The 16,025-nt window shown below is 37.5% G+C and overlaps 1 protein-coding gene across 1 annotated transcript in view; it reads left to right on the top strand.

The window, feature by feature from the left end:
• Positions 1 to 16,025, top strand: part of PREX2 (phosphatidylinositol-3,4,5-trisphosphate dependent Rac exchange factor 2) — a 298,055-nt gene that overhangs the window by 101,192 nt on the left and 180,838 nt on the right. The window contains 3 exon segments of the mRNA XM_004602407.3: positions 3,222 to 3,355; positions 4,106 to 4,209; positions 14,265 to 14,414. Of these exon segments, the coding sequence (XP_004602464.2) occupies positions 3,222 to 3,355; positions 4,106 to 4,209; positions 14,265 to 14,414 (388 nt within the window).

Genomic DNA, 16,025 nt, shown 5'->3' with positions numbered 1-16,025 from the left:
CTTTATCCAGTCATCTGTTCTTGGACACTTGGAGTGTTTCCAACTTTTGGCTCATGTGAATAGGATTGCAAATGTCTTTTCTGAATAGACTGTTTTGGTTTTTTGGGTAGATGCCAAGAAGTGGAATTGCTAGGTCATATGGGAGCTTGAGTCCTAGTTTTTTGAGGAATATCCATATTGTTTTCCAAAAAGGCTGGATCAGTTGACATTCCCACCAGCAGTGAATGAGGGTTACTTTATCTCCACAGCCATGCCAACACTTTGTCCTTTGTGGTGTGTGTCAGTTTCACTGATGTGAGATGGCATCTCATTGTTTTAATTTGCATTTCGCTGATGAAAACTTATGTACCTTTTTTTAATTTCATATGCCTCTTGGCAATCTATTTGTCTTCTTTAAGGAAGTTTCTGTTTATGTCCCCTGCTCCTGCACCCCCACCCCTTACCCACCATACTTTGATGGGGATTTTTGTTTTTCTTGTAATGTTCTATCAGTGCTTTATATCACTATATTACTGTCATCCCATTGCTCATTGATTTGATCGAGCGGGAACCAGTAACGTCTCCAATGTGAGACTTGTTGTTACTGTTTTTGGCATATAGAATATGCCACGGGTAGCATGCCAGGCTCTGCCATGCGGGGATATTAACCCTTTATCCCATAAGTGGTGTGCAAATATTCTCTCCCAGTCCGTGGGGTTTCTTTTCATTTTGGTCTACATTTCTTTGCAGTACAGAAGCTCCATAGTTTGATGTATTTCTATTTGCTTATTTTTGCTTCTGTTTCCTTTTCCATCAAATATTGGTTTCTGACACTGACTTATTTTACTACATTGTAAAAGTAGCTTATTTTCATTGATAACATTTTGTCATGGTTATAGGGTTTTTCATAGTCCAGCTATCTAGGCCTCTGATACCTATCTGATAAACTGTAACAGAGTCTACAAAGCTGGTTTAATTATATAGGCATTTCCCCATAAACTTTATAAACAAATAGGCCAGATATATGGGGATATATACGGGTGAAAATGTTCAACATGTTGCATGGCATAATGTAGAAATATTAAAAACACAACTTTAATAAACATTTTAATATGTATGCTTATTATAAAATATTCAGTTAATATAGCACTGTAGCACTGTCGTCCTGTTGTTCATTGATTTGCTCGAGTGGGTACCAGTAACTTCTCCATTGTGAGATTTGTTGTTACTGTTTTGGCATATCAAGTACGCCACAGGTAGCTTGCCAGGCCCTGCTGTGTGGGCGGGATACTCTCAGTAGCTTGCTGGACTCTCTGAGAGGGATGAAGGAATCGAACCCGGGTTCGCTACATGCAAGGCAAATGCCCTACCTGCTGTGCTATCTTTCCGGTCCTCAGTTAATATATACATCCAACATAGATACTTATATTTTAAAATTAGCATTGTTTTTTAAAAGTGGAGATAAAATATAAACTAGGTTAAATACTATTTTGTAGATGTACATGGATATTTGGTACTGATAAGAAACACTGTAGGTGTAACTCTGTAGAACAGGAGACAAATATCCCTCTGCCTTGGGCACTGGATGGGAAGGATCAGGCTTACTCCAGACTCACAGCTATACCTAACTTTAGCTCCATGTCTGCTGGATTGCTGGACTACACTCTTGTGTACCCAGACCCAGGTATCAAACTTCCAAAGCAATGTTGTTTCAAGTGTGACTGAATGGCTTTTGAATGGCTTAGGATCTACTGAAATGATCTGCTACTATCCCAAATTTATGTACTGAAGTGTCTATGAGTAGTAGGATCAGGGAATCTAGAAGTTTCAACAGCTATCAGGTGTGTCTTCCAAATTCCAAAATTTGAGAACCTGTCTCAGACTTTGCTATCTTGTAGTGAGCCTCAGTGAAAACTGGGGGAGCTTTTTGTTTGTTTGCATAAAGAAGGTAGATTACTTGGAATTGGAAAAAAAAACAAATATGTATATATATAGAAGCACTGTCATCCCGTTGCTCATGTATATGGATTTGCTCAAGCGGGCACCAGTAATGTCTCCTATGGTGAGAGTTGTTGTTACTGTTTTTGGCGTATCGAATATGCCACAGGTAGCTTGCCAGGCTCTGCCATGTGGGTGGGATACTCTCGGTAGCTTGCCAGACTCTCTGAGAGGGACGGAGAAATCGAACCCGGGTCTGCCACATGCAAGGCAAATGCCCTACCTGCTCTGCTATTGTTCCAGCCTATATATATATATATACATATATATATATATATACACAAACACACACATATATATAATATTTTTATTACTTTAAAAAATTTATTGAATCACTGTGAGATAGTTACAAGCTTTCATATTTCGGTAACAATTATAGTCCATCCCTTCACCAGTGCACATTCCCAAGGACAATAGATAAAAGGGCCAGGAGGATTGCCCCATAGCTGGAACATATAATTTTTTAAAGAGAGAATTGAAAGAATTGATAAGTCAAATAAATTTGGAGAATTCTGAAAGTGTCTATGTTTATTTAGTTTTTAGTTTTGGGCCACATCCTGTGTGTGTTTAGCGTTCTCTTGTGTGCCTCCTGCATGCAGACCCTGCACTCAGTCCTTTGAGCTCCTCTCTGGCCCCATCTACAATTCTGAAGAAATAGGATGAGTTATTCTATTGAAGGTTCTCTCCCCATTCTCTCTCTCTCTCTCTCTCTCTCTCTCTCTCTCTCTCTCTCTCTCTCTCTCTCTCTTCTCTCTCTCTCTCATGCTCTCTGTCTTTGTCTCTCCCTTTTATCTCTTCTTTTCCCTTCCTTCATTTTAGGAGTGTATTTTTATGGTGAGACTGGTTAAATAGACAACTTCCTACATTTTTCCATGATTATGTTTCCTTGGAGCTCTTTTGCTGCTCAGGAAAGAGAGGAAGAGGAATAACAGGAGGTATTAATATCATGAATTGGTTTGAGTCATCTTAATAGAACATGGGCTGTTTTTCATATATGCATATATGGAGACGTATAAAATATGTAAAAGGAGGCATGGAATCTCTTAGCTGTAGTTCTATCTGCTGAGACTGACAAGGAAGATGTAGACCAGTAGGAGACCCACATTCTGTATACAAATATTTTAGCACTTCATCTTTTATCCTTCCAGATATTGAACCTAAAAAAACACCTTTAAGGGATAAAAGCAATTGCACACACATTTCTGTTTAGTAATTTGGCATTATCTCCATTTTTCCTTTCTTAGGGGTCCAACATCACTGACACATGTACTGAAATGCTAATGTGTGGAGTTTTGTTGAAAATTTCTTCTGGGAACATTCAAGAACGGGTGTTTTTTCTTTTTGATAATCTTTTGGTGTATTGCAAAAGAAAACACAGGTAAGATGGTAAACAGGTAATAATTAAAAACTGTTTATCAGCTTCACCGATTCAGCTTTTCCTCTGTGCTTCCCAGGAACCCATGATTTTATTAAGTTTCCATATATTCTCAATCTATAGTACTTACGCCTTTACAAATGGGGAACAGGTTAAAATGACAGCATAAAGAATCAAAATAAAATAATTTATTTTAGTTTGGCTGTGCCAGGGAGTCAAGTCATGTCTCTTATATGTAAGATAGTCATATATGAAAGACAGGCATTTGCCAGAGTCAGATCCTGTGCCCCACCAGTTTACTTAAAAAAACAGTTTATAAATCAGCTTTCATAAAACAACCAGTGCTATTTGTTTCTTATTGTTGCTGTTTTGTTTTTCTGAGTTTTGTGAACACACATGGCTGTGCTCAGGGCATAGTTCGGGCTCTGATCTCATGGATTAGTTAGTCCTGGAGGGATGTGGGATGTGTTGCTGGAGATTAAACCTGTGTCAGCTACAGGCAAGGCAAGCACCCTACCTGCTGTGTATCTCTGTGGTTCACATCATCAGTGCTAATTTGCATAACAGGATACAGTGAAAAAACATACTGAGTTTCACATTTAGTATAGTTGATGAAATCATTATTCTTATTTTAATGAGTTGCTTCATTCATTGTTTATTGCTTCATTTTGTACTGAAGCAAATTACATTGCTTCAGCACTACTTTGAATTAAGTTTAGTAACTAAGTTTTTGTGCTTTCATTCTTTTGTAAGACGGTTGAAGAATAGCAAGGCATCTACAGATGGACATAGGTACCTTTTTCGTGGCCGGATCAATACAGAGGTAATGGAAGTAGAGAATGTGGATGATGGCACAGGTGAGTGATTAATATATTTAAGATGGAATGCCAATAGTAAAGTCAAATAGTGTACAATCTCAAAATATACTTATGCTTTAAATAATTAAGTTATCTCTAATGCATTAGAGTTTAGTAATCCTTTGATGGGTAGAGTAGTAAAAGGGCAAAGGTGAGAGGATTGATGGATAATGTCCAAGTGGGAAATTACATTTAACAAAACATGCCAGCTTTAAAACAGAAATACAAAGAAATATCTGAGCAGGATCTTTATGGAGCTTCACAGTTCCCTGTATAGAGAGTGTGACTGCAGAAAATATTCTTATTTTGGGGGGGAGCACCCCCACCTTTGCTTACAGCTTACACTTGGCGCTGTACTCAGAGATCATGCCTGGCAGGCTTGGGGATACCATATTTGAGCTCCAGCGTACAAATATGGGTCAGCCACATGCAAGGCTATCTCTCTAGCACCAAGTACATACATTATCTAATGAGTAAATTGATTTTTTTGTGTCATACTATAAATCCTCAGTTAACGTCTTGATTGGCTCTTAAAAACAAACTTTAAGTAAAATTACATATAGTGAAACCAGTTTTCCCATAGATTAATTGATATCATCATCATCCCATTGATTGTCGATTTTCTTGAGCGGTCTCAGTAATGTCTTCGTTTGTTCTAGCCCTGAGATTTTAGAAGTCTCCCTTTACTTGTCCTTCCCAGTGTTGCCTCATTAGAGGCTCTTTCAGGGTCAGGGGAATGAGACCCATCATTGTTACTGGTTTTGGCATATAATACATCATGGGGAGCTTGCCATGCTCTGCCATGCAGGCAGAAAACTCTCGATAGCTTGCCAGGTTCTCCGGAGGGGAGAATTAGGCTATAAGTGTATGAATAACAGATAATAAATGAATAAAGAGCGACTCGGGCATTTCTAATGGCCTGATGGCATGCCTGTCATCCGATGAGGTTCACAGACTTTTACCCCTGGAAACTTTATATTTGAAGAATAAAAAGGTTCAAACACAGGAGTCACCCTGGCCTAGTGAATACAAATGACCTGGAATCTATGCCTGGCAGAAATCATCATTCCAGGGGTTAGAGTGGAGCCACCGCCAGGAGAGAGAAGAAAGCTACACGTCGTGCAACACTGTTGGAAAGCACGGGGAGCGTTACTGGGAAAACTCAGCAGAGTTCCACTCCATAAAAGAGAGGAAAGGAAAAGATAAATGTCTAAACACAGAAACTCATGCAAGTAGGGTCCTGCCCACTCCCAGGGGTGCCCAGGCCAGACTGTGCAGCAGGCCGACTCTCCCAAGTGCCCGCTGCTCTCTTCCTCCCCTCATGTCTCTCTAGACTTCAGAAATACTGTATTCCACAGCGAAAACCCACCTGACCTCCCCAGCTCTAGAAGCTCTGGGCCCTGGCTGGAATAACTCGAGGGAAAAGCCAAACGCACTCACGTTGACTTATTGCAGCGAAGGGTGCTGGAAGGACGCGGTGAAGGTGCTCACGGGAAGAGTCCGGGAGGCTAAGAGAAAACCGCCTGATTCAAGTGACATGATTCCGGAGCACAACATCTCCACTCTCCTCTCTCTCACATTGATATAATTAATATAAATTGATATAAATAAAATTGATATAAATAAAAGTTAAATTCCAGGAGTAAGGCCTGAGCACTGCCCAGTGTGGCCCCCAAACCAAAGAACAATACAGAAGGAAAAAGCTTCTAAGTTAAGAAACATAGCACTTCTAATATTAAATAATTTTTATTCACTCATTTATTTATTCGATCATTTCTAACTCCTACTTCTAGTTCAAGATTATGTAGCAGGAGCCTATTTCAGGAGCTCACAGTGCAAGTTCTAAACCACGGACTGGATTCCAAGGCACTTGTACAAACACCGTACACATACATACACATAAAAACTCAAAGGAATAGTGAAAACACACCATTTACCTAATGTTCACATCTTCGGGAATGTGGGAGGAAATTGGAGCACCAGAGAAAATCCATGCAGGCATGGGTAGAATACAAAAACTTCAGACAGAAGCCCTAGGCAGAACCCAATTTTATTTCTTTATTAACATTTTAAGGAAACAATAGTGAATGATGGATGCTGTTGTAGGATCTGCTTTGCTATCTTTTCTAAGTGTCTATGTGCTACATTGTTCTTTGAGTCATTCTGGTATGTAGCAAGCTCTTGATTTGTTTTGGGTGAACAACTGTTATTAATATGAACGTTATTTGTAGAGGAAGGCTGTGGATAGAGAGCTGATTTGAATTGTTTAAAATGCCAGGTTTAAGTATTTTTCTACTCAAAATATAGTGCATTTTTTCCTGTACTTTTGAAGGTATGACTCTTTAGAAGTAAATTTATGAAATCCTGATTTGACACATTTAGGAAAGTGAAAAAACAAATTTACCTTCTCAAAAAAAGAACTTGTCTCCTTCTGTCAGCAGCCTAAGGTAGTCTCAAAATGGTTCACTCTTCACTTGATCCAGAAAACCCTCTGAAATCATGCAAATAGATTGAAATCTTCATGTTCAGTTTAAGAACAGTCGGGAAACTGGCCTGGCCCATCCAGCATGTGCTTATCTGAAAAGCCACCAGTATCTGAACAATGCTACTCTGTGAGCCCTCGGCTCTATATTGGTGTGTTGGTAGGTATTCCCCGGGCACGCAGTGGGGCTAGCCACTGGGTCCGTGGTCCAAAAAGAGTGCTAAATTTTTACTGGACATGCTTACAAATGCAGAGAGTGATGCTGAGCTGAAGGTTTACATGTAGATTTTCTGATCTTGGTACACCCCCAAGATCAGAAAAAGACCCCCAAGCTGCTCTGCAGAGCTCAAAGAGTTCATGTTTGTTTAACCCCTAGCTGAGTTCTCCCCGCCACTGTCCTTACTGAGGGCAGATCTTCCCTAAACCAGAATAGGAGGGTGCACAGAAAAAAAAGACATGACAGAAGATCAGAAGTAAAATATTTTGGCCCAGGGATTAACTAGGCATAGAATAAAAATACAGATTTTTTTTTAATAAGTGAGATGAATATTTACCAATCAAATCTATTTTTTCTTGTCCTGTTAATTGCAAATTAAAAATTGTGCTTCTAAAAGAAAAAATAAAATGGACTATATTGATGGTTTCCCAATGACTTCTGTTTACTTGTAGAAAAATGTATTTAAAATATTCACTTTAATCTTGTATTCGGGGGTACAAATGAGCTATCCTAGAGCTCTGTTGCTATTGTTGTGTTCCAGAAGGTATAAAAATGTTCAAATTTCTCAGGAGCACACATGTTCAGATATGGAACTTTGTGCTTTTTTTCTCAATCTTAGTGTTAATGTTGCAACAAATTTCTGGTACTTAAGTAATGACCCACCCCACATAGGATAATAAGGGAAAAAATATGAAGCGAATAAACTGACACTCATTTTGGGACCTGTGTCATTTTACGGAAATATCCCTCTTTGGCTTATGGTAGGCTGGAGGAAATGCTAGTCGTAGCACACTCAGATGCCTGGTATGTGTACAACTCCGCATAGCTTAAATTGCTTTGTACACTGCAGACTAGAATACAGTTGTAAGTACTCCATCACTAATTTATGCGAAATGGTAAGTTATCTTTCCTAGGCAGAGACATGCACATTCTTTTTCACAATGGAGAATAAATCATTTTAATACTTTCTAAGGAGATCTGTGACATTTGACAATGTTTAAACATCTAAAATGGAACATCTCGCTTCGGTAGCCTGAATGCTCAAATGTCAATGCTTTGCTTTAGTCGGCCGATAGTGAGATGTTCCGACAAGCTTAATCAGACCTCCAGCAGTTCCTTACTGGCTGTGTTAATCCTGTTTGCAACCTCGCCTCTGTTCCCCAGCCTTTGTTTCATTCCTGTCTGTGTCTTACTTCCTTTCCTCTTCTCCAGATGGTGTGACTGTCACCTTGCATACCATCTGCACTGGTCCTTTAGGTAAATTTTGAGCATTATTACTTTGTTTATGATGGGATATGGGCATAAAATTTCATCTTCAGCATATACATGGAGGATAATAAGACTTTATGAGTATGGTGGAGCTTTTTTGCAAATAGTCTTTGGATTTAACCCCGTGAAAAACTTCTGTTAATTCTGTTAAGATGCCAGCCTTCAGGGCCTGAGTGATAGATAGTACAGTGGGTAGGGCATTTGCCATGCACTAGGCCAACCTAGGTTCTATCTCTTGGCATCCTGAATGATCCCCAAGCCTCTGCCAGAAGTTATCCCTGAGTACCTCCAAGGTTTATTTGTGGCTTTATTACCTGGCAGGAAGTCCACTGTGGAAATAAGGGTTTGATCTTGAATATAGATAGAACATTTTGGATATTGAGCTATTTAGTTGTAATAAATCAGTAGTTTGGTGGTAACTCTGGCATGAGTTTCCAAGAATCAGTTTCCATTGAAATACAATGAAGAAGTTCATTATACTTCGTGTTTTGCTATTAAGACAGTTTCTCCCTTAAATAAACATAAACTGCACTATGTTTGAATTTGGCTATAAATAGTTGCTTCAGGTCACTTACTTGGATACCTTCCTTTATCTTCTTTTAAAGAAAATATGACTTCTCATGAGAAGAGTTTTGATTTTTAATTTTGATTTTAGAGTTTTGGCAGGTTTGTGCATCCTCTTCCAGGATTAAAAATTTAAAAAAATATATTTTGAAGATGGGTAAATCTTAAAGATTAATATGCCTCATTAATATTTCCTATCAGGGGGCTAGAAAGATAGTACAGTGAGTACGCACTTGCCTTGCATGTGGCCAACCTGGGTTTGATCCCTGGCATCCCATGAGTTGCCACAAATACCACCAGGACTGATTCTTGACTGCAGAGACAGGAATAACTCCATAGCATTGTCAGGTGTGGCCCCAAACACAGCACAACAAATCAGCAACAAAAAAAAATTTCATGTAGTGAAAATAAAACTGGGAATAAGAACTAGCTTACTTGGTCTACTAGACTTTTTAATACATAGTTGCAACTCCAGTTATGTTTATTAAGTCCTCATGCCTTGACAAGTGCAGACCAGAAGCTCCCTGTAGGTTTTGAATATATAGGGACCAACTTTATGTCTTCAGTGTGTGGAGACTAATTTTGGTTGATTATTTTTTCTTTTTCTTTTATTTTTAAAATTGAATCACTGAGGTATAGTTCCAAAGCTTTCATGATTGGGTTTCAGTCATACAATGATCAAATACCCATCCCTCCACCAGTGTACATTTTCAGCACCAGTGTCCCCAGTGTCTCTCCCGCCATCCCACCCTACCTCCTGCCTCTATAGTAGACAATTTCCTTTTTACTCTCTCTACTTTTGGGCATTATCGTTTGCAATACAGATACTGAGAGACCTAATTATTTCTTCTAACACACAATCTGTTTACTGCACCAATTTCTCTTTGCTCATTATCTTGGTCATTGTATCTTGGAAACTTCATTTCTCTGAGTAAATCAGATTTCAAATCTTCTTTGAGCTTCAGGAATGTGCATAACAGAGCTAGTCAGTGTCCTCCCCACTCTTGGGCATAAAAAAATAAGTGAGGAATGAAATAATGCCATCAGGAACACTTGCCTATTGCCAAAACCACATAACAGCTACACAGCCCCCGAGCCTGGCTGTCTTCACCGTGGCCCCTCGGAAGGGGGTGGATTGAGTTTCCCTCCTCCCCTCGAACAGACCCCTGGCAGCCAAAGACCTGCAGAACCCAGCCACAGCCATGTTCAAGACCACTCTCCACACGTTCCAATGAGCCTCACGCATGAAGAAACCAGCAGAGGAACCCAGGTGTGCGGGACCTGGAGCTGAGATCTCCAAGCCTGCCTGGATTGGGACTGTGCCTCTTCCACCCAGATCCCCCATTTTCCAGTAGCTTGGCAGCCACACCCACAAACTGCCCCCAGAGCCATGTAATCCCATCAATGGCCAAGATCCAGAAACTATAAAACAACGCTCCTGGAAGCTACTCTTATAGCCTAGTTCTCCCTCTCAGAGAACCTGGCAAGGTACCGAGAGCATACTGCCCACACGGCAGAGCCTGGTAAACTCTCCGTGGTGTATTCAACATGCCAAATACAGTAACAATGATGGGTCTCATTCCCCTTACCCTGAAAGAGCCTCCAATGTGGCACTGCTGGGAAGAATGAGTAAATAGAGGCTGCTAAAATCTCAGGGCTAGGACAAATGGAGACGTTACTGGCACCTGCTCAAGCAAATCAATGATCAACAGGATGACAGTGATACAGTGATAACGGTGATAAATAATAAAAAATGAATCCAAGTATAATTTTAAGTATGCTTAGAAATTTTGATTGAGAATTTGCATGCTTTGCCATCTACTTAAATACAGAATGAATATTTTTGTCTTGTAGGTTTAAGTGAAATGCTGATCTTTTCTAAATGGAAGCTATTCATACTGATTCAAATAAAACTTATAATCACATATTGAGTAATTGCATAAATAAATAATTGCATATAGAATAAGCTAAAGCTTTTAGCTAGAGCTTTTAGCCAGTATATAAATACCTTAAGTCTTTTGAGGAAAAATTAATATAATGATAGTTTTACTCATAATGACAGGGGTTATATCTAATTTATATATTAGAAAAGAAAATATTTTCAAGTAAGTGATATTATTTGTTGCCAGTGAGAATGTGAGCAGCCCCATCAGGGGAAGGGAGCCCCCAGACTGAGGGTGGCTCATCAGTGAGTTGCCCTGGGACATTGGGACTCACAAAAGCCAGAGGAGGTCCAACTGGCGTGGGCAGTCAGGCCTGATCTCCACCAGGTTTCCCAGCCTTGATGTCTAGTCTCACAGAAAAGAACTTAGGAGAAGAGAAATAGTGCAGCATAGAAATTTTATTTAGTAAATATGATGGAGTAGAGAGAGGATGAGTCATGTTCCAGAGTAAATGCAGGTTTCTTCAGAGAGAGCATCATGACAGAGTGAAAGTGGGTTTCTCTAGAATGTATGTGTTTCTCTAGAAAAGGTGTCCTTAAAATAAAACAAAGGAACTGTGTTGGGATGCTGGGGATCCCCAGGAATAGAGAGCACCCCATAAAGTTAAAGAAGAGTCACACCAACCAAGGGTAGTGGGTAATGGGCAGCTCCAGGTAAGATACTGAGTGCCAAGAAGCAAAGGGAAACAGTTGCGTACCCAGAATAGAAAGCTGGATGAGGGCAACTCTGAAGCAACGAGTGTGGCTCTTCCATGATGGTTTTATAGAGTTTTTCTAAGCTGCCCAACCTTGCTGTCTATTGCTAGGTTGTCATTAGGGAGGACTGTCATGAGGGAATGACTGCATGGCCTCCTGATGGGTCAGTAATGAGCTTGAGCTCATCTGGACATTTTGCCTAGAGACCTCCCTATAGCCTGTCTGCTTTAGTGTGAAAAGCAGCGAAACTTTCTTTCAAACTGTTTATTTTAATGTGTGATAAATACTGCCTTCTTTTACCATTGATTTTGTTGCCAAGTTCCTAATGGTATTTTCTAGATTTAGATCTCAGTTCAGTGAATTTTAGCTTACTTTCTGTTTGAAGACTCTAAAAATATTATTTTGTTCATATGTCATATAAAGTATCCAGCACAAGAGCAATATTAAGAAAGACTACATTTTATAGAATTATAAAATTAGAGCACTATTAAGAAAGCAATATAAAATTAGAGAATTATGAAATATAGAGAAATATTAAGGAAGACTAAATTTTATAGAATTAAAAGACAAGAAATTTTCTATAAAAGGAATTTTATAGAAAAAAATTAAAAACTAAAAATAATTATAGTTATATTTTTTGTAAGTAGAAGCTTGGAAAATCATTTTAAAAAGTAATATTGAATTATCTGAATTCTTTGTGTGTTAGACTGAGGGCAAGAAAGTTAGCCTTTGGGAATTGTGGTCTGTAGTTCAGTGTTAGGCAAAAAAATTTTTTTAATACAATAGTCAATATTAAATTCAAATTTAATATTTGAATTTAATAAAGGACATTTTGTGTTTTTATAGTATTCATTAGACATGACTAGAATTTTTAAAGAAAACTTCAGCTGTCATTTTAAATAAAGAATATAAACCATTTTGATATTGAATATAATTTAATTTCATTTATTAAAAAATGGAAATTGCAGGAAAGCAAAATGATGGAACTACTAATCTTGTCAGCACCCAAATAAACGCAATTTTCAAAATCCTTCCTTTCATTTTCCTTTGATGGATATTATTAAGAAACAAAACTTCATACCTTTAATTTTCACTTAAATGTATTCCTTTTTAAAATTGAGGTAACATTGGTTTCTAAGATGTCTCTGTCTTAGTAGTGCACTTTCGTTCCACTTCAAAAATTGGTTACTACCCCACACCCACTATCAAAGAACCAGTCGGCCTCCACTGCATTCTAATGGAACTTCTTCACTCTCTTGATGTCTCCCTTTCTTTAGTAGTGTCAGTTCTGTGGCTTAACTTCCAGGGTCCAAGGGTTAGTTTTGATTTCTCTTTGCCTGTTTCTTTGCTTTATTTCTTTATAATTCACAGGAGAGTGAAATTATCTAGTCTTTCACCTTATGACTTACTTTATTTAGCATGACCTCCTTCATGTGGTAGCAAAAATCAAGAGTCATCTTTCCTTTGATAAATAATATTTCAATATAGTATCCTGCCTCTTTATCTGGTCACCAGTCTTTGGACACTTGGGTTATATTCACACTGTAAATACCACTGCAGTGAATGTAGATATGCGGATCTCTTTTCAAAATTGTGTTTTTGTGCTTTGTTTGAATAATAAGATTGAAATTGCTGACTTATAAGGTAGGACTATTTCACTCTTTTGAAACATCTATATACTGGTGGTGTTGAGCCCAGGCCTGTATACGTTCCCACAGGCAGCATAGGCAGCTGTCCTCATCACAGCACTGCCAGAAAAGCCTTATCTTAATGATATTTTTAGCTGCAGGTTTTATCACCAAAAACAAAACAAAACAAAACAAAACAAAAAAACCCAACCAAACAAAAAAACTCAAATAAACGCACTTTTTTCTTGTATAATAGTCAATAGAAAAGATAAGATGCCTCAACAACTGTAGTGTTGCTACATTAGCTGGATTGAAATCAATCTTAATTTCATTGTGGTTTAACTGGACATATCCAAAAAATCACGAAGAGTATTTTCTAATACATCAATTTTACTCTGAATTTTAGTGTTAGTCCTTTTAGGGAGAGATCTGAGGAATTGTCCTATGCTCTTTGCAGATTGTCATGCCATCTGAGACTGTTATAAGTAATGTCAGTATTCTCTAGCTGCTATTAGGCATGGATATGGGTTTACTGTTGACTTTTTCAAATCCAACATGACAGTTTAGCCAAACTTATGATGAGATGTTTAAAGGTCAATTAAATGCTAATTCGTATTCAGAGACAAATTATTGTGAGCTTATCTTTATGCCAATCATGTGATGGTGTGTTTAATAGGAAGTACGTGTATGTTTCAACCATTTGCAACAATATCGGATTGAGTCCGTATATTTTCAATTATTGCAGAGCAGATCAGATAATGCACTCTCAGCATGTTCTATTTGTTCTGATTTCAGTTCTTTGTATACTTGGGGATTGATCTTTATATACTTGGGTATATCTTGTATTTCTCATGGCTAGATGAGTAATCTAGAAATGTTGAATAGAGAGGAATATATGAAAGAAATGTTTGGAAGGTAGAATTAAAATCACACCTTGAATTTTTGATTTAGAGTTGATAATTACTTAGGAATTCTTTTATTGATTTAGGAACCTTAACGATATTTTTTGGTATAGAGAAAAGAAGTGATATTATCTTTTGGGTGTTGAATTTTATGTATCAGTGTTGTGAATTTAAAATCATCCATCATGAGCATTGATTGCATTAAATATAAAAATATTTTATGTTCTTTCATTTACATGTATTTGGCAAAAGGATTTTGAGGGATTCAAAATTTTTGGAACTTTTGTTAATTAAAATTTTATAATATTTTTAAATTGTATATTATATATTACATTTTTATTACCTTAATTATCAGCTGACTTCCATAGCAGTGGACACATTGTTATTAATGGATGGAAAATACATAACACAGCAAAAAATAAGTGGTTTGTGTGTATGGCAAAAACTCCAGAAGAAAAGCATGAATGGTTTGAAGCTATTTTGAAAGAAAGAGAACGGCGAAAAGGTGGGTATATGAATTGGGAGATTTCATACATTGTGAAGATTCAACTTGAGCAAGAAAGCAGATAATAAAAGTTATGCAGATGTATAAAAGATGTGTATGTATGTTCATTTGGATTTTTTAAAAATTTGATGTAGTCTTCACACTCAAATACCTTTTGAATAGTTTCAGTATTACTTGTTTAAAGAAAACAGAAGTATGATATGATTGGTAAGAATTGTTTTTTTTAAATAACTTAGAAAGCAGTGATTTTTAAGGAACATCTCAGTCTGCTATGCCTGCTGTAATAGAAGACTGAAGATTGGGCGTCCTCTAAACAACTAAGATTTATTTTTACAAGTCTGGAGGCTGGGAAGATTAGTGGCCACTGAGGCCATTTCTTCCTTAGACAAACAGATTCTCACTGTCCTCATTTGGGAGAGGAGAAGAGACAGAATGCTTTCTGGGGTTTCCTTTGAAGAGACCATTGTCCCATTCACAAGTCTACCTCCTAATTACCTAAAGGCGCCACCTCCACACACCACTTAGCTCTGTCTCCACGTGTGGATTTTGGGGCCAAGAAAAAGTTCAGACTATAGCAAAGACTTTTCACTTGCTTTAAAATATTTTTGAATTTTACCTTTTTTTTTTTTTATTTAAGGGGAACATTATCACAGTTTTCTTTAACAAAGATAAAGCTTTCAGGATCAGAGAAAAGGAGAGTTCAATAGACTGACCACACGCTTTGCACACGGGAAGCCTGGATTGGACACTGCATGGTCTCCTGAGCACTGTGGGGTGAGGGGGCAGTAACCTTCAGGCACGGAGTCTGGAGTGACTCCCAGAGCACTGCTCAGTGTGGCCCCCTAACTCAGCTTCTCTTTTCCTCAAAATAAACGTTTGAGTAATGCAGATTTGTACGTAGTCTAACCATACTCTGAAAATTCCTAGACCAAATCTGTTATTAGCATCTTAATTATAGAAGGAAATACTTTGTATATATATATATTAACTAATAAAAATCCATAGATTGTTATAATGAATATAGTGTAATATAACCTGACAGGGAGTTGCTCACATGAGGAAACCTAGTTGAAATTTGCTTCGTTTTAAGAACTATTCAAAAAATATTAATATTTTAAAATATTAAAAGCTATTTATCTGACAATTGTTATTTGCATGAAGTGTATCTGCAGCTATAGTTATTTCTACAGTTCACTTAAGAAATAAAAATGCTTGATAACAGCACATTGCTTTATCAATTAGCAGAGAAAAACGTTTATTCTTTCCCATAAATATCTAGAAATAAAACATTGTTGATGAAATTAAGGAATATTAAAGAACCTCATCTCTTAATTTCAGATATTTCCCCTTAAACAGTGTATAAAATCTATAGGTTGATTAAAATATTCACGGTACATATTTAATAAGAATTCTGAAACATGTTTAAGTAGTTATTTAGTTGAATTTAGATGAATTACCAGAGAGAAAATTTTAAAACAAAGATTATGGATATATGATAAAACTTTTCTGGGTCTAGCAGTCAGCTTAAATAGCATGGTGAATTGTTAAAAGGCAAGCAGAATTTTTCTTCAAGGTGGCTGAAGAAGTTTTCTTTTTGAGATAGTTTTGTTT

The sequence above is a fragment of the Sorex araneus genome, chromosome 2 (assembly GCF_027595985.1).
Source record: "Sorex araneus isolate mSorAra2 chromosome 2, mSorAra2.pri, whole genome shotgun sequence".
NCBI classification, from domain to species: domain Eukaryota; kingdom Metazoa; phylum Chordata; class Mammalia; order Eulipotyphla; family Soricidae; genus Sorex; species Sorex araneus.
This window is presented reverse-complemented; position numbering and strand designations above follow the sequence as displayed.